We start from the raw sequence: 15,695 nt of genomic DNA, 5'->3' as shown, positions 1-15,695 counted from the left end.
GAGGTAAGAGAGCATCTTGCCTGCAGGTAAACGTGGTCAGGAAAAGCAGTGCAACCACGTCAAAAGCAAGCTCCTGTTTGGGCTGTGGATTGCAGTGACCACAGTGGTCCCTGACACAATTGCCCAGTAAATCCAGTCAGGAGGGGGAAGGGTGGAGTTCTGCCCTTTGGAAATGCCTTGGGGTTTACAGCACATTTGGTGTAGTTTGTCTGCCTGGGAGCTAGCTTGGTGGGCAGGCTACCGACCCTGACGCTACTCTCACTCTCTGTGCCCTGTCCTAGAGGCAGCAAGTGGTCCTGACAGAACAGTGGGCAAAGGCTCACAGGAACATCCATTTCTCTGTGATGCACCCTGGCTGGGCAGACACTCCAGGTAACAGCTGCTTCACGCTGACTAGAGTGTGTTTCTTTCCAGGCTCGGTCTGACAGCTGAGAGAAACGAAGCTTTCTGGTAGATTTGCCCAGCAGGTGCAGTGATTTCTTGGCCCCAAACTGCTGCTTGAAGTAGTTTTGTACCCCCTTGGTAGCTTTGCTCTGCACAGTGTTTGCTATCTGTGTATACCCAGAGAATAATAATGGGCAATGAATGGTTCCAGCCCTGCACAGCAGAGCCATAGTGCTTTAAGCTAACCTTGAAGTTACATTTGCAGTGGGACTGTTGAGCAGATAGAGCTTCTGCCTCTCCAAGTACCAACATGTAGCCCCTGGGAATTTGGGAGGGCATGTAGGAGAGTGGGGCATGCATCACTGTGCTCCTCTGCTCTTCCTCTATGCATTCACTGCCATGGAGAAGCAGCACATTTGGCCAAGCAGCCCTTGTCTGAGCTGCAGCACTTCTGGAGTGACAGTGTCTCAGCAGGCAGGCCAGCAGCAGTTACCCAGTATGCATGCTGCACTCCAGAGTGTGTTTCCAGCCTCTGGCTTTCCTGGCCAAGCTGGCAGCTCGTGGCTTGGACAGCAGCACTCTGAGCTGGGTCAGGAACTGGCTGGAGGCTGAGCCCAGAGAGTGGTGGTGAATGGTGCCACAGCCAGCTGGCAGCCAGGCACCAGTGGTGTCCCCCAGGGATCAGAGCTGGGCCCCATCCTGTTCAATATCTTTGTTGATGATCTGGGTGAGGGCATTGAGTCCATCATCAGTAAGTTTGCAGATGACACCAAGCTGGGGGTAGGAGTTGATCCCTCTGCAGAGGGACCTGGACAGGCTGGACAGATGGGCAGAGTCCAAGGGCAGGAGACTGAACACATCCAAGTGCTGGGTTCTGCACATTGGCCACAACAACCCCATGCAGAGCTACAGGCTGGGGTCAGAGTGGCTGAGAGCAGCCAGGCAGAAAGGGACCTGGGGGTGCTGGTGGAGTGTAGGCTGAACATGAGCCAGCAGTGTGCCCAGCTGGCCAAGAAGGCCAATAGCATCCTGGCCTGCATCAGGAAGAGTGTGGCCAGCAGGAGCAGGGAGGTCATTCTGCCCTGTGCTCAGCACTGCTCAGGCCACACCTTGAGTCCTGTGTCCAGGCTCCTCAGTTTAAGAAGGACATTGAGAGACTTGAAGGTGTCCAAAGGACAATGAGGCTGGGGAGGGGTCTGGAGCACAGCCCTGTGAGGAGAGGCTGAGGGAGCTGGGGTTGCTTAGCCTGGAGAAGAGGAGGCTCAGGGCCACAAAGGATGTGCAAAACTGAATCTATTTTAAAGAAAAAGCAACCCTGGGGTATTTAGTTGGCAAGGGCAGTTTGAAAGCTCAGGGCAGACCTTATTGCTGTCTGCCACTACCTGAAGGGAGGTGGATTTCAAACCTAATGAACCATAAAGTTCCCCCACCTTTTAGTTCAAGGACTCTTCAGCCCCTCCCAAGAGAAACACTGCGTGGGATGGGCTTTCAGTCATCACCTGTTGGACAAAATGAAAAGAAACTGGATTTGGACATGAATTCTCTGGTTGGTTCAGGTTCTGTTCACCATACAGGGTTTTTCCATATAATGCTGCAACTGGCTGGCTAAAACTGGTTTGGAAATGAGATAAAAATCCTGTTAGAATGGTATTGGTTTTGCCCAGGGAGGTGGTTGAGGCTCCTTCCCTGGAGACAGTCAAGGTGAGGCTTGACAAGGCACTAGGCAGCCTGGCCTGGTTGGGGCTGTCCCTGCTGGCTGTGGGGAGGTTGGACTGGATGACCTTTGGAGCTCCCTTCCAGCCTGGCCCATTCCATGATTCTATTCCATTCCTGTCCCCCCCATGTTGTACTTCTTTGCAGTTTAGAATGGAATTGGCTCAGGACCCTCTTGCTGGTCCTGTTTTCAGCTCCCACTAGTTTTGTCCCTGTATTAGGACCTAAGAAAACAACTGGTGGGTCATCTGGCAGTTCAGCACTCTCCCACCAGAAGTCATCATCCTCCTAGCTGTGGGGAAATGCTCATTGTCACCGCCCCTGAGCTGCCTTCTCTCCCTCCTGCACTCAGACTGGCAACTTCAAACTGCTCTTTCTGGTGGGGGTTGGGGGTTTTGGTTTGGTTTTGGGTTGGTTGTGTGGGGTTTTTGGTCTTGTTCTTTTTGACCACACAGGGTCTCACTCAGCAGGCCATCATTCCATTGCTATTGTCTCTAGCTGTGAGATCATCAATGCCAGATTTCTACGAGAGGATGAGGAGCAGCCTGCGCACAGAGGCCCAGGGAGCTGATACCGTGGTGTGGTTGGCAGTGTCCTCCGAAGCAGCGAGGTTCCCAAGCGGCTTGTTCTTCCAAGGTAAGGCAGCAGTGTCTCACCCTGTGTAGCAGGGGAGATCCCTAAGCTGTCTGAACTGTTTGGTCCCCAGCTGGCCTGGGAGGAGAGGAAGGCTCCACCAGGAAACCCCTCCTCAAAGGGCAAAATGTGGCTCAATATCGCTCCGAGGCGAAGGGTCAAGTGAGCATTGGGCAGGCAGAGAATGAGTGAGGTGGGGTGGGGTGGGGTGGGATGGGATGGGATGGGATGGGATGGGATGGGATGGGATGGTGGGATGGGATGGAATGGAATAGAATAGGATAGGGTAGGATAGGATAGGATAAGATAGGATAGGATAGGATAGGATAGGATAGGATAGGATAGGATAGGATAGGATAGGATAGGATAGGATAGGATAGGATAGGATAGGATAGGATAGGATAGAATTGAATTGACCAGGTTGGAAAACATCTTTGAAATCACTGAGTCCAACCTATATCACCCAACACCATCTAATCAACTAAGCCACTGGCACCAAGCATCCCATCCAGGCTCTTCCTAAACACCTCCAGGGATGGTGACTCCACCACCTCCCTGGGCAGCACATCCCCATGGCCAATCTCTCTTGCTGGGAAGAATTTCTTCCTAACACCCAGCCTAAACCTCCGCTGGCACAGCTTGAGACTGTGTCCTCTTGTTCTGGTGCTGGTTGCCTGGGAGAAGAGACCAACCCCCACCTGGCTACAACCTCCCTTCAGGGAGTTGGAGAGAGCAAGAAGGTCTCCCCTGAGCCTCCTCTTCTGCAGGCTAAGCAACCCCAGCTCCCTCAGCCTCTCCTCACAGGGCTGTGCTCCAGACCCCTCCCCAGCTTTGTTGCCCTTCTCTGGACACCTTCCAGCAATTCAACATCTTTCCTAACCTGAGGAGCCCAGAACAGGACACAGGACTCAAGGTGTGGCCTGAGCAGTGCTGAGCACAGGGCACAATGGCTTATGTTATACATAGAATACATAGAATACATAGAATAAACCAGGTTGGAAGAGACCTTCAAGATCATCGCGTCCAACCCATCAACCAATCCAACACCGCCCAAGCAACTAACCCACAGCACCAAGTACCCCGTCAAGTCTTCTCCTAAAAACCTCCAGTGATGGTGACTCCACCACCTCCCCAGGCAGCCCATTCCAATGTGCAATCACTCTTTCTGTATAGAACTTTTTTCTAACATCCAGCCTGTATCTCCCCTGGCGCAGCCTGAGACTGTGTCCTCTTGTTCTGGTACTGCTTGCCTGGGAGAAGAGACCAACATCCGTCTGTCTACAACCTCCCTTCAGGTAGTTGTAGAGAGTAATAAGGTCACCCCTCAGTCTCCTCTTCTCCAGGCTAAGCAACCCCAGCTCCCTCAGCCTCTCCTCATAGGGCTTATGTTCCAAACCCCTCACCAACTTTGTTGCTCTTCTCTGGACTCGTTCCAGCAAGTCAACATCCTTCCTAAACTGAGGGGCCCAGAACTGGACACAGTACTCGAGGTGCGGCCTAACCAGTGCAGTGTACAGGGGCAGAATGACCTCCCTGCTCCTGCTGGCCACACTGTTCCTGATGCAGGCCAGGATGCCATTGGCCCTCTTAGCTGCCTGGGCACACTGCAGGCTCATGTTCAGTCTACCGTCGACCAGCACCCCCAGGTCCCTCTCAGCCTGACTGCTCTCCAGCCACTCTGACCCCAGCCTGTAGCACTGCATGGGGTTGCTGTGGCCAATGTGCAGAACCCGGCACTTGGATGTGTTAAATCTCATGCCGTTGGACTCTGCCCATCTGCCCAGCCTGTCGAGGTCCCTCTGCAGAGCCTCTCTACCCTCCAGCAGATCAACTCCTGCGCCCAGCTTGGTGTCGTCAGCAAATTTACTGATGATGGACTTGATGCCCTCGTCCAGATCATCAATAAAGATGTTAAAGAGCAAGGGGCCCAGTACTGATCCCTGGGGCACACCACTGGTGACTGGCTGCCAGCTGGATGTGGCACCATTCACTACCACTCTCTGGGCTCGGCCCTCCAGCCAGTTCCTAACCCATCTCAGTGTGTTCCCATCCAAGCCATGGGCTGACAGCTTGGCCAGGAGTTTGCTATGGGGAACGGTGTCAAAGGCCTTGCTGAGGTCCAGGTAGACTACATCCACAGGCCTCCCCACATCCACCAGGCGGGTCACCTGATCATAGAAGGAGATCAGGTTGGTCAGGCAGGACCTGCCCTTCCTAAACCCATGTTGGCTGGGCCTGATCCCTTGGCCATCCTCTAAGTGTTGCGTGATTGCACTCAGGATGACCTGCTCCATAATCTTTCCTGGCACTGAGGTCAGGCTGACAGGCCTGTAATTCCCTGGCTCATCCAACCGGCCCTTCTTGTGGATGGGTACCACGTTGGCCAGCTTCCAGTCAGCTGGGATCTCTCCAGTGAGCCAGGACTGATGAAAAATAATGGAGAGTGGCTTGGCCAGCTCATGTTCCTGCTTTTGTCCTCTGAAGTATCTCATAGAGACTTCAAAGCTCTTCCTTTAGGGAGTACTTGGGGGGTGAAGTTAGAAGGAGAATGGCTGTGTGCAGGACTGTGCCGAGGGAAGGTGAATCACAGCAGTCAGACAGCATCTTTTCTGGTGCTAGCATCCTTCTCACAGAGCAGTGGGAGCTGGCTTTGCTTTGAGAGGCTCTTCCTTCCGTTCTGTGCTAGCTCAAACTGCCAGTTGCCTCTTTTTCTGGTGCTGGGCAGAGGCTTGAGCAGAGTGGCGTTTTTGGCACTGTAAGCATAGGGAGTGGAAAGTCAGGGCAGAGGCTTTCTTTCCCCCTAGACAGATGACAGGCATCTCAGTAGGAGCAGCTGGAAGCATAGATGTCCTAATGGTGATGCAGGTCAGCCCAGAAGGAGAAATTGCTTACAAGGTAACTGCTTACAGAAGCTCAGTTCTTCTGTTGGATGTGGCACTGAGCTTCTAGGCAGAGGATGCAGGAAGGTCAGATTCCTGGAGCTGTGTTGGCTTTGTCCCTTCTGTCCCCTTGAAGAAGGCTGATTGACAGATATTTAACCAGACCTTCTTCATGTGGTGCATGCAGAAACTCTGCATCCCAGCTAGTCAGTCTGTACAGATTGCAGCAGGTTGGAAGGGACCCTCAAAGGTCATCTTGTCCAACCCCCCTGCAGTGACCTGGGACACCCCCAACTAGATCAGGCTGCCCAGGGCCACATCACATCTGGTCTTGAATGCCTCAACCACATTCCTGGGCAACCTGTTCCATTATTTTACCATTCTCACTCTAAAGAACTTCTTCCTTAAGTCTAACCTAAATCTACCCTGCTCCAGTTTCAAACCATTGCCCCTCATCCTGTCACTACCAGGCCTTCTACACAGTCCCCCCCCAGCCTTCCTTTGGATATTGAAATGTGGCTATAAGGTCCCCCTGGATCCTTCTCCAGGCTGAACAGCCCCAACCATCTCAGCCTGTAGAGCCAGGCTTTGCCTTCTTCATACTCCTACCACCTTCTTCTGCTCCTAATGCTTCTGCTCAGTTTTTCTTTCTCTAGATCATAATTCCACCAGGCTCTTGCCTTTGGCTTTTGTCTACCCTCAGCTGTAGTGAACAGGGAACTTTCCTTGGCTCTGTAGCTACAGCTCTTGACTTTTGAGAGCTATGGTCTTGGCATGACTGCTCTTGGGGCTGCCACAGAAGTCCTATGTCTGTGTCCTGTGCTTATCAAATGATGAAGTCAGTTATTGCTCTCTCCCACAGCTTAATGTGGGCCTTCTTGAAGCCCTTTAACACAGATCCTGATGTTCTAGTCCTAGGCAGCCATTTCCTTTCCTCTGTCCCCTCTGTTCTCCTTTATTCTGCTCACTTTGAGTGAAAACCAAAGGCAGAATTATTTTCTTTTTCCTGAGGAAAAAAAGGGGAAGTGAGAGCATGAGTTGCACAACAAGTCACACACACAGCTCTCTGCATCTGCCAAAAGAAATGAACAGTGTTTGCCAGAGTCCTGCTCTGCAAAGGCTGGAGTCAGCCTCTCCATGATGCTGGCCTTGGCTTGCACACACAGCTCCCAGACGTTAGCCCAGGCTGCTGGAAGCATTACAGTTAGGTAGGAAGCAGTTCATGGTCAGTGACAGAGAAGGGAATGTTTCTCTCTCCTCATTTTTCCATGGGCAGAGGTTATGTGGTGTGTGCAGCCAGTTACAACATTTGCTCTGAGGAGAACAAACAGCTCTGCTCCCCTGGGAAGCCTGATTGCAGCCTGATAGGTTTCAGGGAAGTCTGCTGACCAGAGTTGCAACAGCTTGTTCTTTTAGTCTCAGCTGGCTGCTGCAAAGTTGGACTTTAGCAGACTGCCAGTGCTGCACCAGAGTTCTGGCAGCAGTTTCACAGACATCTGCCTTCACTGTCCTAAGGTTCCTAGCCTCCAGATGCTGTGCTTTTGGGGAGTGAGCAAGGAGTACAAGGGTAGGCCACACCTTGAGTCCTGTGTCCAGTTCTGGGCCCCTCAGTTTAGGAAGGATGTTGAGGTGCTGGGAGGTGTCCAGAGAAGGGCAACAAAGCTGGGGAGGGGTCTGGAGCACAGCCCTGGGAGGAGAGGCTGAGGGAGCTGGGGTTGCTTAGCCTGCAGAAGAGGAGGCTCAGGGGAGACCTTCTTGCTCTCTCTAACTCCCTGAAGGGAGGTTGTAGCCAGGTGGGGGTTGGTCTCTTCTCCCAGGCAACCAGCACCAGAACAAGAGGACACAGTCTCAAGCTGTGCCAGGGGAGGTTTAGGCTGGATGTTAGGAAGAAGTTCTTCATTGGGAGAGTGATTGCCCATTAGAATGTGCTGCCCAGGGAGGTGGTGGAGTCACCATTCCTAGAGGTGTTTAGGAAGAGACTGGATGGGGTGCTTGGTGCCATGGGTTAGTTGATTAGATGGTGCTGGGTGATAGGTTGGACTTGATGATCTTGAAGGTCTCTTCCAACCTGGTCTATTCTATTCTATTCTATTCTATTCTATTCTATTCTATTCTATTCTATTCTATTCTATTCTATTCTATTCTATTCTATTCTATTCTAGCAGCAGATTGAGGAAGTGTGGCCAGGCACCCTCACAGACAGCTGCTGCTTACAGCATCTGGGCAATTGACTGAAGTCCTTCAGCATTTAGAATGTAATGATTATTTTAAAAGATGAAAGTGTTTGAAAGTTGCAAACAAACCAAAGCACCAAGTTTGGTTGGGGCATTTGTGTACCACTCCATACACGGCCCAGGAAGGAAGGAAAAATCCTGCCTCGTGCTGCAGAAGCAATTTGTACCTGCAGCAGCAATCTTGGGTTGCTGATCTGTATCTACAGTAGTGCCAGTGAGCAAGGGTAGCCCCACACTAAGGCCTTCTTTTATACTGTTCCTAGCTGCTAGCGAGGTCTTGCTGCCCAGTCTGAGTCATGCTGTGCCAAAGGACAGTCACTCTAGCTCCAGAATGACAATGAGATTAGTTTAGTTTCTGCTTGGAAGACATTTTAAAGAGACATCTAGAAGGTAAGCTTCCTGGCTTCAAGGTATGCTTGGGCAGTATGGAGCCTAGCAAACAATCTCCTTGGTGCTAGAGGAGCAACTTAATGCACCCACAACAATTTATTTGTGTTCCTTGCCTTCCAGACAGGCAACCAGTCAGTACACACCTACCCCTGGCAAGCACCCACAGCCCACCAGAGGAGGAGGAGAAGCTAATGGAGGTGCTGGAAGAATTCTCCCAGAAGTTCAGATCCACTGCTGCAGGAACTTAGTGCCGCTGCTGGCCGAACGTAGGCAGAAAGCTGCTCCTTACCCAGGGCCGGCGCTGCGGAGCGCCTGCTGCTCGGGGGCAAGTGGGATGGAGCAGGCCTGGGGAAAACAAATTGTGTTCAGGTGTTCCCAGCACGGGGGAGAGTGCTGCCTGCAGCATGCTGCTGCTGCTGCTGCGAGTCTCTCCCGTCGGGAATGTGCACCTGCTGGCTCAAGGCACAGGGGGAGTCTGTTCCTCTGAACTGGAAGCAGAATGAGGAGGGATTAAAGTGAAGCTCTAGGCTTTGTGAAGGTGCTCAACACTCATTTAAAGCACTGGGCACAGAGAGAGGCAGAGGAGTGTGTCTGCAGTAAGCCTGGTGAAGGGCTTGGGGAATGAAGCAGTAAATGTCTTAAGCCAGGTTTAAGGCTGTGCTTGACAGGCTGGGGGCTTCCTTCGCTGCGTGAGGGCGGCGGAGCTCAAACCTATCACTTGGAGCGCAGAAGCTCTCTTGCATTGCCTGCTTGGGTTAAGTGGAAGGCTGCCTCCCAGCCTGCAGGTCCTGCAAGGCAGTGCTGGAGTGCAGAAGGGGTCTGCTTCCTCCTGCTTACACAGGATGAATTTAGGAACGCTGCCAGATGTCTTTATAGAGCCAGGGCTGAACATTCCGGCGGGTATGTCACGACACCGTCGAGGGGGAGGCTTCAGCACATACCACACCCAGCCAGGGCTGGAGCCAGTGAAGAAATGACTGCATGAAGAAGGAGAGCATGCTCAGCCACATGTGCTTGCCTTTCCTCTGAGAGATTATTGTTATGGGTGGATGAAGAGGGGGAAGGGAACACTGAGGGGCACAGGTTTTAGAGTAGCAATCCCCTCCTGCTGGGGGGTTTTGTATTTTGCCTGGAGCTGTTTATTTCCAGGCACAGAGGATGGGATTCATCTTACCTGACCTGTGGGCATTCTCTCTGGAATTCTCACTGTAAATGACCAGAGAGAAAGCAGCCTCTTCGCAGTGAGGTACTGGATGCAGCTTAAGAAGTAGCACCTACCTTCCAGCATGCTGCTGCTGCTGCTGAAGATGGTCAGCTCTGAGCAAGACATTCATTCTCTTGCATATTTCAGATTTACTGCAAAGCTGAGACTTAACAGCAGTGGTCACACATTTTCTCCTGCACTGGGTGTGTTTGATAGCACACTGCATACAAAAGCCAAGCAGGCTGCACTACTGTTTTACTTATGGCTGTGGACTAGTAAGGTAGGGGGAAAAGAACTAGACACAAATATAGCAGGGGTGTTCTTAGTCTCATAGTATCAGTCAGGGTTGGAAGGGACCACAAGGATCATCTAGTTCCAACCCCCCTGCCATGGGCAGGGACACCCCACACTAGATCAGCCTGGCCAGAGCCTCAGCCAGCCTGGGCTTAAACACCTCCAGGGATGGGGCCTCAACCACCTCCCTGGACAACCCATTCCAGGGCTTCACCACTCTGCTGGGGAAGAACTTCCTCCTCACCTCCAGCCTGAATCTCCCCCCCTCCAGCTTCATTCCATTCCCCCTAGTCCTAGCACTACCTGAGATCCTGAGCAGTCCCTCCCCAGCCTTCTTGTAGCCCCCTTCAGATCCTGGAAGGCCACAGTTAGGTCACCCCAGAGCCTTCTCTTCTCCAGACTGAACAGCCCCAACTCCTTCAGTCTGCCCTCATAGGAGGACAGACTCTTGAGCCCTACTAGTGGCTGGTAGCTGAAGGTCATGCTGATGTGAAGAAGGGCACTCATTATGCCTGCTTTACATAATTCAAGTTTCCCAGAAGATACCCCACTTGCCTGATTCACTTGTTCAAAGACATCCTGGTAAGTATCAGTTTAGAAAAGTCTCTTTTCATCCAGTCTCCTTGGAAATAAAGGCTTTACTGTCAGAGAGGCCCTGAAATGAGCTTTCCCATGATAAGCAGTGCTGAGCCAAGTCAGGCTGTCACAGCTCTTCCTGAAGGGGCTGAATCAGCATTCAAACTATTGCTTCATTCTAGAAACTTAACTCCTTCTCACACTACAGTGAAAGAGACCAGCAACAAGGCTTGTACAGACATTTATTTCCTAGAAGTCTGGTGCTAGCATTTCACATGGCTCAAGCTGCTAAATACAGCTACTGGAAACAAGAGTGTGGCTGGAAGCACACAGAGGGCTGCTTTTCTCAACCCACTAGCTGCAAGGCTAATAAAAACATTGGCATGCTGGAGTATTTAAGTCAAGTTGCTTCTCAGCTCTGCAGTGCAGAAGAAAAGTTTAATGGCTGATATTGAAATAGCTCATAAAAACAACCCCAAATGCACATATATATGCACACACACACACACATATATATATAACATGTAGTTTAGTCCACATTCTGTACTCCTGATATACTGGAATATGTTTTTCTTCCTAGTCACAGCTTTAAAACAAAGCCAAGGGTATGTAAACTGCTGTAATCAAAGTCTGGTCCCAGCACACTGTGGTTTAAGAGCACTTCTGATACAAAGAGAATGAAAACACAGGGCAGTGATTAAAAACATCCTCTGGAGTCTCCCCCAGTTTGCAGCTACAGCCCCAGTGGTGCTTTATTTCAGCCCTTCCTCCAGGCACAAGCGCAGCACGTGGCTGTACAGCAAGATGCTTTGTGTTCCTGCGACTCAGAGTGAGCAAATGCATTCAGTGGCACCCACAGAATTTCAGAGGCACGAGAAAAATGGCATCCAGTGATGGATTCCCAGGAACAGAAGGCAGCAAAAGTTCTTGCTAAGTAGTGCGTGCTGAGGACTTGCAGTGCACAGCGGGTTTATAGGAGCCAAGCAAGCGTGGCCGCTGCTCTCCCTGCCCTTCCCTTTCCACCCTCAGCCCAACACTTCTTTTGTCAGCATTCAGGCCTGCACAACTCTGACTCTGTTGCTGAATCTTTCACATTCTGAAGGTGTCCACGTTTCCCTTCGCTTTGTCACCCTACCCAGCAGGCTTCCACCCGGAGTTTTGCAGGGAGGGGAATGCAGCCCCGCAGCCTCCTGTGGAGGCCTTTCCCCCTGTCCTAATGGACCGGCAGAGCCCACCAGCAGCGCAGCAGGACTGACTGCAGTGGTGCAGGGGCACCGAAGTGTTTCTGGGTGGAAACTTCAGAAGCTCAGTGTGCCAGGTCCCAGATGATTTTGTGAGCTGCATTTCCTCTTCTCAGTTCTATTTCTGGGCTGTGCTTATTCTATGTAAAAAAAACCAAACCCAAACAAAACAAAACAACTTCCTGATTAAAGAGATGAACAATTGTTTGCCAGCCCCTGGGCACAGCTGGGCATTCCCATTTGTACTTCACCCTTCTGGAGTAAACTGATAGGAGGAGACTTGATGAGGAGACTTGATGGGGTGCTTGGTTGCATGGTTTAGTTGATTAGGTGGTGTTGGATAATAGGTTGGACACGATGATCCTGAAGGTCTCTCCCAACCTGGTCTATTCTAGTCTGTTCTGTTCTGTTCTGTTCTGTTCTGTTCTGTTCTATTCTATTCTATTCTATGCTATGCTATTCAGGAGATGGACTGGAAAAGTGTCTTTCATTCACATAAGTCCTGCATCCCTACAAAACTGGTTGCAGACTCAGTTTTCTTCCCTAACACCTACTGTTTGCACCTGCACCAATATGACTGCCAGCTTCTGTGCTGTCCTAACTCTCCATCTTTACACTCTTCCACTCACTAGGAGCAAGATGCAAGCAGGGACACACCTACATGTTAAACGAGGCTGGGGTGGAATGCTGAACATGCCCTGCTTAGGTTTTCCTATAGGCTTCAACTGGCCACTGGAATGTGCTGCCCAGGGAGGTGGTGGAGTCCCCATCCCTGGAGGTGTTCAAGAGGGGATTGGATGTGGCACTTGGAGCTATGGTTTAGTTAGTCATGAGGTGTTGGGTGACAGGTTGGACTTGATATCTCTGAGGTCTTTTCCAACCTTATTGATTCTATGATTGAGTGCTGGCAGCCTCAGTGTACATGCTGTATTTGGTGGGGCACAGCCCTGGGCCAGGCATCAACAGCTAACTGTAGTTTTGGATTCTTTTTCATTTTTGTAAGCCCACAGCAGTGCTAGGTTGCATTCACCAATGTTTAACTCAGCAGAGAGTGAACATGGAGTTAGTCTTCTAGAGAATCATAGAATCAGTAAGGTTGGAAAAGACCTCAGAGATCATCAAGTCCAACCTGTCACCCAACACCTCATGACTAACTAAACCATGGCTTCAAGTGCCACATCCAATCCCCTCTTGAACACCTCCAGGGATGGTGACTCCACCACCTCCCTGGGCAGCACATCCCAATGGGCAATCTCTCTATGAAGAACTTTCTCCTCACCTCCAGCCTAAACCTCCCCTGGCACAGCTTGAGCCTTTGTCCTCTTGTTCTGCTGCTGGTTGCTGGGAGAAGAGACCAACCCCCACCTGGCTACAACCTCCCTTCAGGGAGTTGGAGAGAGCAAGAAGGTCTCCCCTGAGCCTCCTCTTCTGCAGGCTAAGCAACCCCAGCTCCCTCAGCCTCTCCTCCCAGGGCTGTGCTCCAGACCCCTCCCCAGCTTTGTTGCCCTTCTCTGGACACCTTCCAGCCAGTTTAATCCAGGTTCCTTTTTGCTGTGCCTTTTCCCCCTTCCCTGTGTGCATTGCTCACTCACTCCCTGCAGAAATGAAATGCCCCTTCTTATGCCACCAGATCCTGCTCCTCAGAAGTGAGTGCTGACCAGCATCCACCTACTGGCTTTTGCAAACCAGCTGTTCCCACTCTGGCCAGCAGTGGGAAGCTTCAGATCTCTTCTGGCTCTGCTCAGAGTATTTGCCTGTTGGCCCATCAGGTTTGCATCTCTTGCTTTGTGGGGAGAGGTGGTTCTGGGTGCATTTGGACAGATCCAGTGGCTGCTTCCAGGAGGTAGTTTTGAAATGCAGACAAGATGACTTGAAAACTGTGTCCCTGCAGCCAGCTGCGGAGCCCAGCTCTAGGCAGAGAGAGAGAAGGCCTGGAAAACACAGGGGAACACAAACACTTCTGGGATTGAAAGTGGCCAAATCCAAGCACTTCATTTTGTGAAGCAGGCCAGTGTTTATGTTCCTCTCTCTAGAGGGAGCCATCAGATAAACATTAGCATGTACTCTTGTGCAGGAAACATCTCTTCCTCAAGGCAAATGCTAAGGCACAGCCTTACAAAGACACACAGCGTCAGCTTGGCCAAAGGTCTGCAGCAGCCCAGGTTTTCAGCCTGCCCTTACGAGAAACAGCTCAAACCTCTAATGTGTCAGCAGTGCCAGTGGTGTAAAATCGTTGTTAGAGAAGAGGACTAAGAGGAACTGCACTGGTGCAAACCTCAGGGAGCTCCCAGAAAGAGGCATTTTCCTTGGTGGTTAAAAATCATCTTGAGTACCTTCCCTTTACTTTCCACCTGAGAATCCATAATCAGCAGGGAGCCTTGGAGTGATGCAGAACATTGTGCAACTCTTCTGCTGCCCAAACACCCTCCTTCCCTTGGCTCCTCACTCCCTGCTGGGAGTTTGTCCTGGCAAAGGAATGACCCCCACGTGCCCATGCAGTCACTGGCAGTTTTATGCCAACCCACAGACAGGGAAGGAGAAAACTCAGTCAAAACTCAATAAGCCAAACTCCCTGCAACAGGCAAATGGACACACACCTAGAGAAAGCAACAGCCAGAGGCTGATAGAAATTAATTTAGTGGGGTTAAACCACCACAGTTTGTTCAGTTACACAATGGAACAGAACTAGAAAGTGTTGCAAGATGCTTAGCAGAAAAGATGGTCACGTTCTCGAGCAGTGCTCCTGGAAGACACCAGCCAAGGTGATCACCTCTTTAAATGCAAAATCTCTCTCTGCTGAAAGCAAGCAAAGGCCACAAGAGGCTGGGCACTGCTCTGAAGGGGAGTTACCAGGTAGAGAGCCAGCAGCAATGCTCAGCCTCTGGGAAAAAGCCAATCGTGCCTGAAACCAGAATCCCAGAACATGAGGGGTTGGAAGGGACCTCCAGAGATCACCGAGTCCAACCCCCTGCCAAAGCAGGACCGCTTAGGGTAGTCCACACAGGAATGCACCCGGGTGGGTTTTGAATGTGTGTGGAGAAGGAGACTCCACAGCCCCTCTGGGCAGCCTGCTCCAGGGCTCCATCACCAAAACCCCAGACGAGTTATGACAAGGATGAGTCAAGTTTGTGCAGCTCATCTTTTGCACAGAAACATTCTCAACTGCTTGATGGTGGCAACTCCGTCAGCTTTACTTGGGACAGGACCAAGTGGGTCTGCTGTGCCTGAGGGAAGCCCTGACCTGTCAGACAATGTTAGGTGTGGGTCAGTATCTGCAAAGGGGGCAGGGAACAGGGATGGAAAAAGTGTGTCAAGGAGGCTGGGAAGTACAAAAGTGATAAACCCTGTAATAAAATCAGGTTACTGAATGCCTAAGCAACAAGTGAGTGGCAAGCACAAAACCTCTGTGTTCAGAAGGCCTGGCACCTCTCCTGCATCATCAGCTCAGAAGGGATTTGTCTCTTCCCCATCACTGGAATGTCAAATGGCTTACACATTTCTCACAGCACTGCTTGAGGTAGATGGACACTGTTGGCCAGTTCTAACCAACAACAAGAAATCAAAGTCAGATCTTCTCAGGCTGGCTCTATCAGCCCATTATGGAACAACTCCACAGCCCTTGTGGCTTCTGGATGCTGACCAGGGCTGCTGGTCAGCTTACAGTGCTGGGACAGGGCATGCTTTTGCTTTGTGCAGTTCTAATGAATGTCCATTCCTATACTGCTGGCTTTGTTTGTGTGGTGATAGCATTCTCTCTTGGCATCTCTGCTTCTGCAAAGACTTTGCCAGTAGACTATGCCCTCTTGTTTTCATTTTGAGTTCAATGTCCCCACATGGCACCAATTCCAGTGCCTCTGAACTCAAGCCCTTTCTGTTCCCAGCAGCACAGTGCTGTCCTGCAGCAAGCAAAGTCTGCTTGGTCACAATGGAAAATCCCCCAAACCTGGGAAAATAGGTCCCACATGACAACACAGAGTTAATCTCAGACTTGAATCCCAGAACTCTGAGTTACTGTCCAAAGAGGAACCACTTTCCTCCCCCCTTGTATTTTTCACACACAATCTTGAAGTGAAAGAAGTCTGCCTCTTCCTCAGCATTACACAAGAGGTCAGCACTGGAGGAACTCGGCAGGTTGAGCCAGCCTGAA

At 51.1% G+C, this 15,695-nt stretch overlaps 1 protein-coding gene across 1 annotated transcript in view; it reads left to right on the top strand.

The window, feature by feature from the left end:
- Positions 1-8,501, top strand: part of DHRS12 (dehydrogenase/reductase 12) — a 33,683-nt gene extending 25,182 nt beyond the window's left edge. Inside the window, exons 8-10 of the mRNA XM_054163133.1 lie at positions 282-372; positions 2,596-2,733; positions 8,354-8,501. Coding sequence (XP_054019108.1) covers positions 282-372; positions 2,596-2,733; positions 8,354-8,481 — 357 coding nt within the window. The 3' untranslated portion in view covers positions 8,482-8,501. The remainder of the gene's footprint in view (positions 1-281; positions 373-2,595; positions 2,734-8,353) is intronic.
- The last annotated feature ends 7,194 nt before the right edge of the window (positions 8,502-15,695 follow it).

Source organism: Dryobates pubescens, chromosome 7, assembly GCF_014839835.1.
Source record: "Dryobates pubescens isolate bDryPub1 chromosome 7, bDryPub1.pri, whole genome shotgun sequence".
NCBI lineage: Eukaryota > Metazoa > Chordata > Aves > Piciformes > Picidae > Dryobates > Dryobates pubescens.
Note: the sequence above shows the minus strand (reverse complement) of the source record. Positions and strands in the feature narration are given on the sequence as shown.